At 34.1% G+C, this 16956-nt stretch overlaps 4 protein-coding genes across 4 annotated transcripts; 3 read left to right on the top strand and 1 right to left on the bottom strand.

The window, feature by feature from the left end:
* Positions 1–2236: 2236 nt before the first annotated feature.
* Positions 2237–3362, top strand: LOC146880932 (uncharacterized). Its single transcript, XM_085669179.1, has 2 exons — positions 2237–2587; positions 2733–3362. The coding sequence occupies exons 1-2, from the start codon at positions 2237–2239 to the stop codon at positions 3360–3362; spliced, it is 981 nt and encodes a 326-aa protein (XP_085525305.1).
* A 294-nt stretch (positions 3363–3656) lies between these two features.
* Positions 3657–4847, top strand: LOC146880931 (uncharacterized). Its single transcript, XM_085668709.1, has one exon. The coding sequence runs from the start codon at positions 3657–3659 to the stop codon at positions 4845–4847; it is 1191 nt and encodes a 396-aa protein (XP_085524835.1).
* A 4684-nt stretch (positions 4848–9531) lies between these two features.
* On the top strand, positions 9532–11947 carry LOC114169825 (cationic amino acid transporter 8, vacuolar). Its single transcript, XM_028055147.2, has one exon. It carries the CDS (start codon positions 9610–9612, stop codon positions 11386–11388), a length of 1779 nt encoding a protein of 592 aa, XP_027910948.1. The 5' UTR covers positions 9532–9609; the 3' UTR covers positions 11389–11947.
* A 1578-nt stretch (positions 11948–13525) lies between these two features.
* LOC114170724 (protein EPIDERMAL PATTERNING FACTOR 1-like) lies at positions 13526–14747 on the bottom strand. Its single transcript, XM_028056271.2, has 3 exons — positions 14535–14747; positions 14199–14248; positions 13526–14080 (listed from the first exon to the last, which is right to left on the bottom strand). Exons 1-3 carry the CDS (start codon positions 14632–14634, stop codon positions 13883–13885), a joined length of 348 nt encoding a protein of 115 aa, XP_027912072.1. The 5' UTR covers positions 14635–14747; the 3' UTR covers positions 13526–13882.
* Positions 14748–16956: the final 2209 nt, after the last annotated feature.

Raw genomic sequence — 16956 nt, 5'->3', positions numbered from 1 at the left:
TAGTGTTCCTGGTGCTGATGGGAACTGATTTTTGCATGCTCTCTCCCACCCTCACTGTTCTGCTTAATTTCTTTGGTTGCAGGTGGTGTAGTGTGTGGGATGGTGCAGTCCGTGGGATGGTGAATGACTCTGCACCTTGCTGGAGGTGGCACGTAGGTTGTGCGTGGTTGTGAAGAATAGGAGGTTAGTTGAGAGATATTGGAGGCTGTGCGTGGTTGTGAAATTAGTTCCCGGATCTCAAACCCTGGTTCATGTTTCGGTTTTGTGTGTGAAAACTTTGACTGGTAAGGTAGTTTGTGGTTGGTGGACTACAATGGTTTTTATTAACTCGAAAATTCTGATATCAATTTGGTTAATTTGGTTGATGTAGGTGTTGGAGTGTTGGTGTTGATAACTTTGTTTCTTCTTTGAAGTAAAAGGTACGTAGATTTTGAAAGCTTTCTTTGTTATATTTGTGTGGTGGTTATATATGGATTATTATTGTTATGGATTTATATGGATTTATATGTATTTATATTTGTTATTTGTGGATTATTGATGCAATTGGTATGCCTATTTATTTTTCATTGAATTATTGTCGTGAAAAAGAAATCTTTTGTATAAATTTGATCTTATTTTTATATTTTTTCAAATAATAATATGGAAATGGTTGATGCTTATGTGTATTATATGTATGTCATAGTGGTTAAATTTGTTCAAGGTAATATGGAAGAAGAACTAGAACTTTCATATTTGGATGGCGAGGATGTAGTCGATGATGTTGTAGGTGTGGACTTCAATATAGTTACACATTTACATCGACAATTACAAGTGCGTACAGCAATTGCTGCAGTAACAATGTTATGCATTGTTACACATGCGTTGAATATATTGACTATATATTCGAATCATAGCACTACTATTACGGAATACGTCCCCAACAAAGACCGTCGCAGAGAGCAATTGATGTCTTACCTGGTGCACACTAATCGATGTCGTGACATTATTCGTATGGGACCAGAGGCATTTATTAACCTATGTCAACGACTAAGGTCAACTGGGTTAGTGAAAGATGCAATACGGTCAACCGTGGAGGAACAAGTTGCAAAATTTCTGCACATAATTGGGCATAACGTTAAGAATAGAAGTGTTGCATTTTTCTTCCATCGTTCTGGGTCAACTGTTAGCAAACATTTCCATAATGTATTGGATGCAATTTTGAGCTTGGAGTCCGAGTTTTTAATTCAGCCATCCGGAAATGATGTGCATCCAAACTTGGCCAACAATAGTCGGTTTTTCCCATACTTCAAGGTAAAATTCCAATTTCTTTGTTATCTTATTTGAATAAGAACGTCAACAAAAAGGGAATTTTGTTTAACTTTCTAGCTATGAAATAGGATTGTCTAGGGGCAATAGATGGAACTCATGTCCGAGTTAAGGTCCCAAGATCTGATTCCGCAAGGTTCCGAAGGAGGAAGGATTGGCCAACACAAAATGTTTTTGCTGCATGTGATTTCGATATGAGATTCACTTATGTCTTAGCTGGTTGGGAAGGGACAGCATCTGATTCAAGAATTTTGAAAGATGCTCTAGTTCGAGATGACCCCTTGATCATACCTGAAGGTTAGTCTTTGTTTCTTATTCATGTACTTGTGTGTCCGAGAAATCTAAAGTGTTATCATTCGTGTAGAAAAGTACTATCTTGGGGATGCTGGATTCATGCTTAAAAGAGCAATAATGACTCCGTACAGAGGTGTAAGATATCACCTTAAAGAATTTACACGAAGAGGGCCACAAAATCCACGTGAACTGTTTAACCATCGCCATTCATCACTACGGAACGTCATTGAAAGAACATTTGGTGTTTTGAAGAAAAGATTCCCCATTATAGCAAGTGGAAGTGAACCTCATTATTCTTTGGAGACAATGACTGACATTGTATTAGCTTGTTGCATCCTTCACAACTTCCTTCGTGGTGTAGACAATGACGATGCGCTAATTGATGAGGTTGACCGAGAGATTATGGAAAACCATGTAGAGACCAATATTGTTCACACACGTGAAGATGATTATCGTCTTGGGTGTAATTTTAGGGATGAATTAGCTGAACAAATGTGGCGAGATTACAATAATTGTTAGTTACGTGTACTTAATTATGTTGAATGACTTTGCTTTATTTAATGGAAAAAATTTTGGTTTGTATATCAAATTTATTTAATTTCATATAATTAGTACTGTTTTTTATTTAGGTGAGAACATGAACAAGGGAAAAAGTGTTGGTATCGATTCCGGCACCGGATCACGGGAATTTACAAAATGGACTGAAGACATGGATGAAAAGCTATTGACAGCGATGCTAGAAGAAGCCCGATTGGGGAACAGGGTTGATGGTAGCTGGACAACCCAAGCATACAACAATATCGTGAGTCATCTGAACCAATTGGGGTTTGTCTCAGTGACCAAAAATAATGTCAAGAATAGGCAAAAAGTGGTCAAGGAGAAATGGCGTGAGGTTCATGATTTGTTCAGTTCACTTAGTGGATTTGCATGGAGTTCATCAACCAAGCGGTTTGAAGCAGAAGCCGAAGTTTGGGAAGACTTGGTCAAGGTAATTAAATACTTAGCATGTGTTTTCAATGACATACACAAATTATTTTAACACACACAAGAACTTATCAATGCAGGCCAAACCATCTGCGGCGAAATGGAGGGTCACTAACATTAGACACTACGATTTGATGGAGGAACTGTAGGCAGCCGATAGAGCAACTGGTGGTGGAGTCCGCATGGCAAGACAAGCACAACGCAAAAGGCAACAAACTCGTTTGGAGGTTGATCTCAATGATGAGAATGAGTACATACCTGATGCACCTACCTTTGAAGGAGTTGATTACCACCTTCCACCTTCACCCCCTCAAATGGATGAGTATAGTCCTGGCCCGACTCAATCACTGCCATCAGTCCCCTCTGGCGGGACGTCAACATCACGGGGGTCGAAGCGCAAAGCCCCCATGGTGGATGTATTGGACTCCCAATTTGACAAGCTTACTACGAGGCTTGATGGATTTATGGATGTAATGGGGTCTGGGAACTCTCATTTTGAGAAAATTTCCATGATGGCGGAAAGACAAGTCATAGCATTTGAAAAGCGCAATGATATTCTGATAGAGCAAGTGGGGATGATGCGTCGCAATGGAACATTCCAATACACCGAGAGTGATATCTGGGAAATGCTTAGCGGAATGAATATACCGGAGCCTAAAGTTATGGAGCAGTGCTATGATTTCCTTTGCACCAACCCTTTGGCTACGAAAAGGTTAATGGGAATGCCCACCAATCTCCGATGGAATAAACTATGGAACATGATGATGGGGAGTAATTGACATCCGTGTTTGATCCAAAGACAATGTGACTTTGGAATCAATTACCATCTTTTAATGTTATCATTTTGTCATGAATTTGAACTATTTTAGACTTCAATTATGTTTTCATTTACCTTGTTAGAGTTTGCACTATGTTATCATATTTTGATTGTATGAAAGACTTATTCATTATGGATGTATGTAATGATCTAATTTCTTATGATTAAGTACCACATGTTTATTGTGTGCTATAATTTGATTTCTTATGTATGACTGTATTTTTCTTTCTTCTTTATGATCTGAAGACATTATTTAATGGCGTCATCATCATCCAAAAGAAGATCTAAAAGTGGAAAAGACAAAGAATGTGCAACAAACACGGAACCTCCACCACCAAAAAGACATATTGTCGTTGATGTCTTAGATCAACGACGTTTCTTCAGCCATGTTCATCAAATGGAACACTATGCACATGAATTTTACATAAGAAGAATTGTCGACCCCAAAATAATGGATTATGATTCCTTTACTACATCCGGTCTTTATTTCCATCATCATCTGGTATTTCAAGGCCTTGTTGACTTTGTAGCTATGGACCGACCATTCTATCCGGATCTCATAAAAGTTTTCTACTCAAACTTGAGGATCTCAGCCAACGGATACCTACAAAGTGAGGTTAACAAGAAGAGAATCAAACTTAAACCCGAAGATTGGTACAATATTGCCCATTTGAAGTATGAAGGTCGAAAGATAAGCTTTACAGATATACCAGAAGATATCCATTTCGACCGAGACATGGCATTGGCTTCCATGTTGAGACCGGACATGCAGGGTGAACGTGGCAGGACTGTCGGTTCTATTAACGTAAATGACAGACTACTACATTATGTGGTAGTGCATATTTTGACACCACGTATGACTAATTTTGCTAAACTGTTGCAGGAAGACATTTTAATGATGTGGTTGCTTAAGAATAACATATCCATTAATTGGCCTCATCATATAATGCAACACATGCTTAAGTGCAAGGCTAGTGATACTCCTCTTCCGTACGGTGTGTTGATCACCCAGATTATGCAATACAGTGGAGTAGATTTTTCTCCAGATGCAAATACAACCATCGGGAAGAGACAACATTTTTCCACACGTTCTTTGAAGAGATTGAATATTGTTAATGTCAATGGTGTTTGGCAGCATGATCATGCAAATAATGATGATGAAGGGCAACTACAACCACAAAATGTTGTGCATGACCACCCTGTTCATGGAACCAACCACTCTGATGGTGATTTTGAAGATCCTCCCTTCCACTCTAATTCTGAAATCATCCATCAAATGTGGGATGGGGTCCAAGACTTGCAAAATAGAATGCAAGGAATAGAAGATATGCAAGGACGTGTTCAACGGATAGAAGATAATTTATCAAACTTGACTCTTGATATGAATCGGCAAATGGCAGAAGTGAATTTCAATGTCAACTTAATTCTTCACAAATTAGATGATTAACATAATTTTGTCGCATCATTGTATCGTAAGACTCTTCTCATTTCAATTTCAGTACATTTATCTGTATTTGATTATGTTCATCTTTTTAAACCGACTTAATTGTCACTTATAAATATTATTGCTCTTCAAATGACATGAATTGTAAAGTGTTGGTGTTCCATACTAATTTTTAACTTTCAAATCAAATGAATTTCACAATTGCTTGATAAAATTTATTTCAATAGTATGAGTATAAATAATTTATCTTATTAATTTTTGTAAATTATTTATTTAAAGTGTATCATTAAATACAAAATTTAAAAATTTATTAAACTCATACAAACACAAATTTATACTATTTTTTACATAAGGGCAAAATGGTAAACTCTCCTTTTAAATATATTAATTTTTTTTTTAATCTATCATATCAATCAAATCACTCACTAACTCTCACAAACTTTACTACTAAATTCACTCCTAATCACCTTTAAATCCCTTCAAAAAAACAACACACCATTTACTCTCAAATTCATCCAAATCCATCATCTCCCTCTCCCTCAAATCCATCTTTACAAGTGAACAAAGCCTTAGGGTGTGCTCTTATCATCCAACTTCCTTATGAAAGGATCAAGAACGTGTTTGTAGCATAGGGACCCAAAAATCCTAAGATGTGAAACGTCAGGTTTGACACATGTCCAAGCTTCCTCAAGTGTCATCAACTTCAGTCTTCTCGTTGGTGATTTGTTCAACACATATGTCGCTACATTTGCTGCCTCACCCCATAAGAAACTTGGCACTTTCTTAGTTTTCAGAATACACCTAACCATGTTAAGTAAGGTTATGTTTCTTCTTTCTACAGTCCCATTATGTTGAAGAGTATAGGGAGGAGTGAACTCATGAACAATGCCTTCTCTTTCACAAAACCCACTGAATTTTGTTGCTGCATATTCCCCTCCTCCATCAGACCTTAGGATCTTGATGTTACTCCCACTCTGTTGTTCCACCATGCTTTTGAACTTTCTAAACATCGACAAAACCTCACTCTTCCTTTTAATTAGATAGATCCATATTTTCCTAGTGAAATCATCTATGAACGTGAGAATGTACCTGTTCCTACTAGGAGTTTCCAGTTGCATTGGACCGAAAACATCTGAGTAGACTACTCCTAGCTTCTCAGTGGCTTTCGTAGGGATGAAAAATTTGGAACTTGGGCCTGGTCTGTTTGCATTGTATGCATTCTCTACTCACCTCTTCTGGAATCTTGATTGGTGGAAGCCCCTTGACTATCTTCTTCTCGCTTAGATCAAACAAGTCTGAAAATTCAGATGCCCAAATCTGTTGTGCCATATCCACTCATCTTTGTTCACTGTTGTGGCAAAGCACTGATGTTTTGGAGTATTCATTGCAATACGAAAGGTTCTATTCTTAGATAGATCTGCATGAACAACCAATCTTTTTGATTAATCGTAAACATTTAGACCATTCTCCTTCATTTCCATGATAAAACCTTTCTGCAACAATTGCCCAAGACTAAGCAGCTTTGTTTTTAAACTTGGTACATACAGAACACCATCAATTACCACTTCTCTGTCAGATGAATCCCGTAACACCACACAACCAATGCCTTTTGAATTTAGGCAACTATCATCACCAAACCTAAATGCGTGGAGCACCCCGAATCTAGATACCAGGAAGATTTTTCCTCTGAATCCGTGCTATTGGTTTTGGCCATAAGCATCACAACATCTGAATCAGAAGAATCCTCGTCCTGAGCCAAATTAGCTTTGTTCTTTGGCCTGTTCTTAGCACCTTCACCATACCAACATTCACGAGCGAAGTGTCCAAGCTTCTGATAGTTATGACACTTCAATTTCTTCTTCCACTCCTTGTCATCTTTTTCTTGTCTTTTCTGATCTTTTCCAACATTGGACTCATCTTCAAATTTCTATTCTTGCTTCTTCTAGTGCTTTCCTCCTTTCTTGAAACCTTTGGAATTTGTTTTGGGTTGTAACACTTGTTCTTGATAGTGCTTTCAATCATCCATTCTATATTCGTGTGCTTCCCGAGAATGTTGGAGTTCCTCGATCTGAAATGTTTCAAGATTCTTTGTTTCCTCAATAGTTATCACTAAGTGATCAAATTTAGGAGGAAGTGACCTTAATACCTTGTGTATCATGTGTTGTTCTGATACTTTATCACCACAAGATTTCATCGCATTCACTAGTTCTTGAACCTTGTCCAGGTATTGAGCTACTGTCTCGCTTTCTTCCATCATCAAAAATTCAAACTTCCTCTTCAATGCTTGCAGCTTCACTTTCTTATGCTTATCACCATCACCATACGTCTTAATCAACATTTACCAAGCCTCTTTTGTTGTCTTAGCTTGTGAAATCTTGTTAAAGATTTGTGAATTTACACATTGGTACAACACGAACCTTGCTTTGCCGTCCAATTTCTGTTGCAGTTTATAATTCTTTTTGTCTTCCTCTGTAGCTTTACTGCTAAGCTCTTCAGGGCCAGTTTCAATCACGTCTACCATGTCCTGGAACTGAAACACAACCTTCATTTTTATCTTCTAATCACCAAACACCTTACCATCAAAGATTGGCAAACCTCCCTGTATGATGCTTCCACCCCGGTCATCTTGATTCTGAAACTCCTTAGAACTCTGCACAAGTCTTGACACCTTCACCCTTTCTTGGTATCCTTGAAGATTGTGCTACCTTTATGGCCACACACCACACCAATACTCTTTCTTACATGATCGAACAATTTCGTTCCTTCTACCACACAGGCGAACCTATGCTCCTAATACCATATTGAAATCAGAGTTGGAAACGTATGGAAGTAGAACAGAGAAAGTGTGAGGAACAAATATATGAGACTGAATGAGATATATTTCTATTATGAATTGAATAGCAGAAAACATATTTATACAGAACAATATAATTGTTATAGCTAACAGATATAACAAAATCTATTTTTGATTTGACTTCTTACAACATACACAAGTGTTGATAGATCATCCTTTACATTTTCATGAAAGTTTAATGAATTCATTAGTAACCCATTTTGTTGAACAATCATAAATAGAATGAAAATCAATTATTAGATTTGAGTTGGCAATAATATTCATACTATCAACAATTTCCATTTCCATGATCTAATCAAATATATCACAAATGTCATTCTCATCGTAAAAATAATCATCAATGCTTAATAAATCTTTAACATTTGCAATGAAACTATTACCAAATAAAATATAAAGTTTCACAATTTTTCTCTTTCACAAAATCATTTAAACTTTCATATAAATTAATTCACATTTATATAATTAATAAAGCTATCATAAATAAAATAAATACCACTAATAAAAGACAAACAATCTGATGAGAATACATTACACAGTTTCAATTTACAAAAAAATATTTTATTGTAATAATCATCATACAAAATAATTTATTTCCTCTAAATTAATTTTAATGTAACATTCATATTTTAAATTAATATTTATTTATCATCACATCCATTTTTTTATACTAGTGCAAATAATCATTAAAATACTAATTTGTATTATAACTTCAATTTAAAAACATTTTATATTATTTTATCTTGTATTTAAAAAATACTTTTGCTTATTACTACTAATACGAAAAATATTTAGCTTTTCTCTAATCTAACCATTTCTTAACAATCTATTATTACTACAGCATTCCAATATTTTATATAAAATTTATTAAAAATATATTCATTTTAATATTCTTAACTTATTTCAATTCATATAAAATTCATTTATTAAAATATTACAATTTCATAATTTAGTTAATTTTAAAGGAGTAGAACTATTACTTTAATTGAAGAAAATTAGAAGAATTGATAAGAAAAAGTTGACAAAATGTGTGGATGCTGGTCTCGATGTATCTAACATATAATTGAGTTCAGGTTCCTTTAGGAATGAATATCCATTCTTTTATACTGTCATTATTTGGAAGAAAAACTTTTACACTATATTATTGAGCTAAGATGAGCATTTTAACACATTCATAAATATGGATATATATCAATTCTTAAATTTTTTCCATTAGTTGATTTTAATATTTCAAGAAAGAATTTGTATAAATTATAAATATTTTTTATCTACTATAAATATTCGCTTAAATTCCGCACTCGAGTCCGTAACTCTCTTATATTTATATTTAAAAATAAAAAAATTTTGGATCAATAATTATATATATTTATTTTCATAAAAATTTATGTAAAGTCATTTGACTTTATGTTCCGTTAAATTTTATTATAAATAGAGAAAAAAAAATGTGAATAACATAAAATAACAAGTTTATCATATATTATATCTATCATGTATCTTATATTTTTATGATTTTATTGTCAATCATCAACATTATAATATTTGTTTTATAATTACATAATCTATAATATTTTATATTATAATATAATTCTTAAAATTTAATAAATCTACGTTCTAATTAAATATATATCAAATTCTCAAAATTAAAATTAGGATTTAAACGAAAAACGAATGTTTAGTGTAATATTTTAATTTCATTCATTTATTTAATTACGTTGTTCAGAAAAGAAAGATTATGATGGAAATAAAATTATTAAAATGAATTTGTTACTATTCAATGGAGATATTTCTATACATACTTTTCAGAATTTAGTTAGCAATTCAATGATTAATTTTATTTTTTATTATTATAAGAAAAGTCGTCTGAGTGTGGTGAAAAGTCAGCAAAGTTGAAATTGTGCTCCTCTGACAGTGCCCATGGAACCGTCGTCGGCGCCGGAGAACCGAAGCTACTGGCGGTGGAGCAAGCGGGACTTCTTCCCGGAGAAGTCATTCGAGAGCGGGAAATCCTACCGCGCGGCGTTGGCTGAAACGTGTCCGCGCCTCAGGGACCGTCTTCTGAACCGCTCGAGCGACTCGCACGAGCTGCTCGTGCTCCCCCGCGCCAGCGAGCACCTCATGAACCGCTGCCTCACCTGGTGGGACCTCACCTGGTTGGCGTTCGGTTCAGTGGTCGGCTCCGGCATCTTCGTCGTCACCGGCCAGGAGGCCCGCCTCCACGCCGGCCCCGCCATCGTCCTCTCCTACGCCGCCTCCGGCTTCTCCGCTCTCCTCTCCGCCCTCTGCTACACCGAGTTCGCTGTCGACGTTCCAGTCGCCGGCGGCTCCTTCTCCTTCCTCCGCATCGAGCTTGGCGACTTCCTCGCCTTCGTCGCCGCCGGCAACATCCTGCTGGAGGCTCTCGTCGGCGCTGCCGGGCTCGGCCGCTCCTGGTCCTCCTACTTCGCCTCCATGGTGAAATCCGACCCGGACTTCTTCCGGATCCGGATCCCCGGGTTCAAACCCGGGTTCGACCTGCTCGATCCGTTAGCCGTGGCGGTTCTTCTCATCACCAACGGCATTGCCGTTAGCGGTACCCGCAATACCTCAATCTTAACCTGGCTGAGTTCCCTGATCACCACATTTGTGATCGTGTTCATAATTATAATCGGGTTCGTCCACGGAAAGGCGTCGAACTTGTCGCCATTTACCCCTTTCGGCGTGGCCGGCGTGTTCAACTCCGCCGCCGTGGTGTACTGGTCCTACAGCGGTTTCGACATGGTGGCGACGATGGCTGAAGAGACGAAGAAGCCTTCGAGGGATATCCCCATTGGTCTGGTTGGGTCAATGAGCATGATTACGGTTATCTACTGCTTGATGGCTTTGTCTCTTGTGAGCATGGTGAAGTACACTGAGATTGACCCTGACGCTGCTTACTCTGTGGCCTTTGTTCAGATTGGGATGAGTTGGGCGAAGTACCTTGTGAGCATTTGTGCGTTGAAGGGGATGACCACAAGCTTGCTTGTTGGGTCCATGGGTCAATCTAGGTACACCACTCAGATTGCAAGGTCGCACATGATCCCACCTTTCTTCGCCCTCGTTCACCCCAAAACAGGAACCCCTGTGAATGCCACTCTCTTGACCACTCTTTGTAGCTCTGTCATAGCTCTTTTCTCTAGCTTGGATGTTCTCTCTAGTGTTTTCTCCATCAGCACGCTCTTCATTTTCATGCTTATGGCTGTTGCGCTGCTTGTGAGAAGGTACTATTCCAGGGAGAGCACTGGCAGGGGTGAGTTAGCCAGAGTTCTGATCTGCTTGTTTGTGATTATTGGTTCTTCTGCTGTTGGGGCTGCGCTTTGGCACTCACGGATACTCGGTTGGATCGGTTACACGGTTGCTGCTGGTGTTTGGTTTTTGGGAACTTTGGCTATGAGTTTGCTTCCCAAGCAGAGAGCTCCCAAAGTGTGGGGGGTGCCCTTGGTTCCCTGGCTCCCCTCTTTGTCCGTTGCCACCAACCTCTTTCTCATGGGCTCTTTGGGCACTGAGGCTTTCTGGAGGTTCATCATTTGCACTGCTGTCATGTTTGTGTACTATTTTTTTGTCGCTGTCCATGCAACTTATGATGTCGAACATCAGAATAAAGGTAACACTCAAGAAGGAAAGAATAATGATGAGGGAGTGCAAGATGCTACTGATGAAGAGGTGGTTGTACTATAGCGACCTTGCAAGAACAGATCCTACTGCTTTGTAATATTATTAGTCTGTGATTTTTGTGTTTACAACGTGTGAAGGAGACAGAAGTTATGATTCTTAATTATTTGGGAACTATGTTATGATGTTGGAAGAAGCTCAGAATAGAACAGTGGGATTAAAGATGCTTTGAATGTAACATCAAATTCCCATGCAATCCAAGACGGTTTGTTCCGAACCTCTTTCTGACCTTGAGCCTTGTGTCAAGCACTATTATGAAAGGATTTGATTCGGTTAAGAGGAAACCAAAATAAACTAGAGCGTGTAAACTTGTATTTACTCTACCTAAGAGTATGCTAAAAATAGAAAGGGATAAAGAAAAAGCTAAAGAGGAAATCATCTCTGTCTTGATTGCCTCCCAAATGATTGCTTCCCTCTGTTTTCATTTCACATGTCCCTATTTTTTTGTTATTCTGCATAATCTCATCAAGGAAACTCTAAGTTCAAAACTGAGATTTGTGCTACTTCTGCAGTGCAGCATAGTAACATCATGAAGTTATTGAGAGGGATGAACGACTTCTTGTTATGAGTACTCAGAATGGAATCTTACTCAGCTACTATTTGGTATAGGCATGGTGCATTTTGTTTACACTATTTTCATGCCCATTAAACTTAGAATTGATTTCTATTTGGATTTTGTGAATCATGAAAAGTAGGTTCAGTCCTCTGTCATCTGCAGGGGCATTGAACAAGGCCTATCTTATCTCTCAGAACCGTAGCTACTTGTAATTAACCGTGACTTTCAATTTGTCACTAAATATCATAAAGCTTTGCAAAAGAATGCAACCAGGATTATGATTCCTTGCAAGACTTACCCAAATCTTTATCCTTTTTCAATGACAAATTTTGATTTAAACTTTCTAGTTTTAGACGAAGGTACAAAAAGCTTCATTTTGTTCTGTACTTATAATTAACAGTGGTCTTAATTGTTGCAGGACATGAAATGGGTCTTGTGGCATTAACTTGTCTTAAACCGTAGAGACGTTTATATTCCCTTTTATATACATTTCTATACTCGTTGATTTTGAAACATTCAATGAATTTGTTGTCCTAACGTCATGTTTAACAGCTGTAAGTTACTCTGCTATTAATTGCAGAGATTTCCATGTTTCACCATTTTGTCCTTACATACTTTGGTTTGTTTTAATTTGACAGATTGAGTTGTGAGTTGGGTGAACAATTCCAAAGAGTACTATTTTACTTGTTCATTAAATCTTGGTGTTTCACCTATTTAGAGAAGTGAACTTAGTGTTCATGGTAAATAGCTACATAGTCACTTTGTTCATGAGATTGACCATGCACAGTATAAATTTTCACTTTACTAACAGAGTACAAAAACTAGTGCTATTCTACATTAATTCCCAGGGAGATTGACAATACCCACTTTAAAATTTCATTTTCTTTCTTCAACTGGCTAGTCATGCCAATATCAAGATTATGGCGACAGTTTTGGCAAAGAATATTTATGGAGACTTTTAGATGATGTTCCTGCTTTAGAAATGGACACCTTTTGGTGTTTATGCCTTAAAAAGAAAAGACAAGTGAATATTTGATAATAGAGTACATAAAAATGTGTTAATATGTAAGTTTTCATTTTAAAGAAATAACCATTGAAATTTATCTTATATTTCTTTTCCACTTGTTCATTAATTTATTCACACTCTTAATTAATTTTTCATATTTATGTTTTTATTTTCAGTCCAACATTCTTATTGTTGTTTACTTTACATTCGATGTTATAATCCCAGATTATTTTTATTTATGCTTAAACTTTTTATTCAAATTTAAACATTGCATTATCAATTGGTCATATTATTTGCATAAATATATACAAATAATTAGCTAAGAAGAGTCACTTTATACAACTAATAAGTTTAATTAGCATTTAAATTCAACAAAAATCATTAAAAAGGTGAAACTTTTATTTGTACAGTGTGAAAACCGACTCCTTTCAGAATAAATATAAAAATGTTTCACTGTGAAATAAATTATTGTATTGAATTTTATGTTTCTGCATAAAATTATTTTTTTAACATTATACTTTCATCCATTCAAATTGAAAAATTAGAAATTGCTAGTATAAATAGAAAAATTCATACAAAAATTAAAATATTCATATTTCAAGTAAAATATGATGTAAAATATGCTCATAGGAAAATTAAAATCGGTTCTGTTACTACAACTTTGTACTTCCATATATATCAGAAAAAACTGCAGTACCCAGAAGTAAACAAACATAAACTGCAGCACTCAGAAGTAACCAAACATTTCCTTATAACATGGATCATGTTTCATTTTTGGCACATTCATTACTTTGCTGACAAAGTTGTCATGTCTTTAATAAAGACAAAACTAGACTCTAACCAACCTACACTACACTACTCTACTCTAAACTAAATTGTTAAATTTTCTGTCACAGATTTTTCCAGAACTTTAACTTCGATCACACAAATTCATGGTCTCAACCATTGGATGGTACATGGTAATATTTCCCTTTACACATACACCTATAAACTACAGGGCAAGACTCTGCAACCATGCACTTGTAGCTCACTATCACCCTCTTGCAAGGAAAACAAGAACCACATGCATCAGAACAATCTGGCAAAGCAGACCCTGTTGGATACAGTTCCATTCTCATGTCTTTCTTTGCTCCATTCTATAAACAAAAATTATTCATAGATAATTACTAGAAGTGTCCATGGACAAGTTTATTCAAACATAGCTAAATATGGTTGGATTCTATGAATAGTGAAATGAAATTATTGGAAACAAACCTCTTCAGTAGTTGCTGCTGCTGCTTTCTGGTGCAAGCTGATAGACTTAACTGATAAGAAAAATAAAAACACACATGAATGTTCTGCACTAGATTATCATTTGAAGCAGCAACATAACACTTTTATGACTAAAATATAACACTCCGTCTAGAAATTTTCAATTTCATACCAGATGCAGAGTTCACTGAGAAGTTTTTTAGCTGCATGTTATTGACACAAAAGATTCAAAACATTGTGCTGTCTTTAAGGCTTTAAGGTTTTAGTGATACATTATTGGAGCATGTGATGTGTGCATGAAGTTCTGCAACATTAAGTAAAGTAGAGATTATTACTAACCATGATTTGGGATCATCCCAAGACTCTTCCCATTAGAAAGTGAAATGAAGAAGGAAAGTAGAAAGAAAAACTTGAAGGCCTCAATTGAGAAAATGCTCATATTCTGTGAAACTACGAAAACTATTTTGATGAGTAGAATGAATGCATGAAAGTGATAGGAAGAAGATGATGAAAATTTTTGGGAGAAAATTGTTGATGTGAATGTAGAATTATATACAAGAAGATGCATAAAAGTCCATTTAAATGTACTATCAGGTACACCTGCTGCATTTCACATGATCCACGCCTCTTCTGAAGTTTTCACAAGGTTTCTTACTCTCCTAAAATATAGATTTATTTTTATAATTATTTTATATGAAATGTTTTATAATTTAATGATTTTATTATTTTTGTTATTATATAAAAATTGAATACATATCCATATAAAAAGAAAGTATATTATTTTGATGAGACATTTCATATTTATGAATTACCTTCACATGTTGCCATAAAAAGATACACAATTATACTATAGGAAGGTTCTTGAGCATGAAATGGACCCATGGATAATTGCAGAGCCTCTTGTACCCTTTTTTTTTTTTTCTTATAATATCCTTTCTGTCTTATAAATAGAAATTAATAAAAAAATTGTATTTATTTGCAGTGAACACTTAATTTAATTTAAGTGACATTAATAATTTAATTCTGGATATCACCTCAGTGTTATGTTAAGATTTTAATGATAATGATGCATTAGAATGTATTTATTGTTGTCATTTGAATTACATCATTTATCTCTTTCATTATCTCTCATTAACGCCACAGTTTAAAAATTAAATAGTTAATAAAAAAAATTGATGTAAAATTAAAATTTGTTTATATTTCAAATTTTAATAGATTTTTATTTTTAAATTTAAAAAAATAATAAACATACGTTTTAATCTAATTACATTAATTTTTTAAAATTTGCTAAATGATGTTTCTTACCGAAATTAAAATGAAGATGTGTTGATTAATGTAAATGATTCAAATGACAATCTAAAATATATTTGATATGTCAAAATAATTTAAAATAATTGTGTTAAAAAGATTGAATTAATTATTTTTAAATTTGGAATCAAAATATATTAAAATTTAAAATAAAGATGTCAAAGTTTAGAAAGTGAAAACATATTTAACTCATAAAAGGTGATATTTTGAAAATCATTACATTCATGAAAGAATATGTTTCACTTATTATAATTAATACTCACATATTTTTTAATCTCTTAGTTTTAGTTTTAGAAAATATTGCTTGATTTTTATATCAATAATTTTATTTTATTTTAATTGTTGTTATTTTGTTTGAGTTTCTTAATATATATATATATATATATATATATATATATATATATATATATATATATATATATATATTACCAATACTATTGATTACCCAAAATTACGAGTGAAATTGTTTACATAAGAACAACATTTATGTAACTTTATGTTTTTAATTTAATTTAATTTGTAATAAAATTTATTCATAAAAGTAAGTTTTTTTTTACTATAGTTGAAAATAAAAAGGAAGTCCAAATTTTATTTATTTAAGTGTTTGAAACTTCTCAATAGACACATGAAAATATAAGTGTTTGAAATTTTATCTTGAATGTATATAATTACCACTTTTATTATATCATCTACTATATTCAAATTATTATGTAGAGTAAACAAAGATGGTTATAGTAAATCATCATTAAATTTTATTTTTATTAATAGATCTCAATTAATTATTATTTCCCATTTCAAAAATTAAAAGAAACATAACTACATTTTTTTTATTTTATTATATATTGACCATTGGACATACATTTATGTCGGTGCGTTGCTTTTTTTTTTTTTTTTTAATTATGCATTATTTCAGCTCTCTGAGTTATTGTACAAATTCACTAGTAGGAGTAGTGAAAATTAATTATAATGTACGACAATGATACTGTTTATAAAAAAATTAAAAATATTTTTTATCATAAATTTCATAAGTATAACATTCTATTTAGGATAACAATTTCATATTGTTATGAAATCAAAATTATAAATAATTTAAATATACATTTTTTTTATTCAACTCAGTTGTTTTTAACAAAATCAAATCGTCATGAAACTCCAAATTTAAAATACCGATAATTAGTAATATCAAAATATAAATGGCTTAAAATTTAAAAGAATATTTATATAAATAATTATTACCAATTTTAAGTAGTTTATGTTTATAATTAAAACAATACTTTTATTGATAATCAACTTTATAAACATGAATGATAGAAGAAATTAAGGAATGATTGGAAATAAAATTGGGTGTGTTTATAGAAGCTAAAAAAAAGCAGATAAATAATTTGAAAAGATGTGTAGAATCCAGCACATTATTTATCATATTTAAAAAATATATATTTTTTATTTCTCACTT

Source organism: Vigna unguiculata, chromosome 11, assembly GCF_037176805.1.
Source record: "Vigna unguiculata cultivar grain cowpea cultivar isolate G323 ecotype 2 chromosome 11, ASM3717680v1, whole genome shotgun sequence".
Lineage (NCBI taxonomy): Eukaryota > Viridiplantae > Streptophyta > Magnoliopsida > Fabales > Fabaceae > Vigna > Vigna unguiculata.
The sequence above is the reverse complement of the archived record's forward strand: the minus strand, read 5'-3'. Positions and strand labels throughout refer to the sequence as shown.

Excerpts from the sequence above, each read along its gene's own strand:
- LOC146880932 (XM_085669179.1), top strand. The coding sequence starts at position 2,237 with ATGAACAAGGGAAAAAGTGTTGGTATCGATTCCGGCACCGGATCACGG. Across the intron at positions 2,588-2,732 it reads TTTGGGAAGACTTGGTCAAG|GCAGCCGATAGAGCAACTGG; the intron begins GTAATTAAATAC and ends GAGGAACTGTAG.
- LOC146880931 (XM_085668709.1), top strand. The coding sequence starts at position 3,657 with ATGGCGTCATCATCATCCAAAAGAAGATCTAAAAGTGGAAAAGACAAA.
- LOC114169825 (XM_028055147.2), top strand. The coding sequence starts at position 9,610 with ATGGAACCGTCGTCGGCGCCGGAGAACCGAAGCTACTGGCGGTGGAGC.
- LOC114170724 (XM_028056271.2), bottom strand. The coding sequence starts at position 14,634 with ATGAGCATTTTCTCAATTGAGGCCTTCAAGTTTTTCTTTCTACTTTCC. Across the intron at positions 14,249-14,534 it reads TGGGATGATCCCAAATCATG|TTAAGTCTATCAGCTTGCAC; the intron begins GTTAGTAATAAT and ends TTTTCTTATCAG. Across the intron at positions 14,081-14,198 it reads CAGCAGCAACTACTGAAGAG|AATGGAGCAAAGAAAGACAT; the intron begins GTTTGTTTCCAA and ends TTTTGTTTATAG.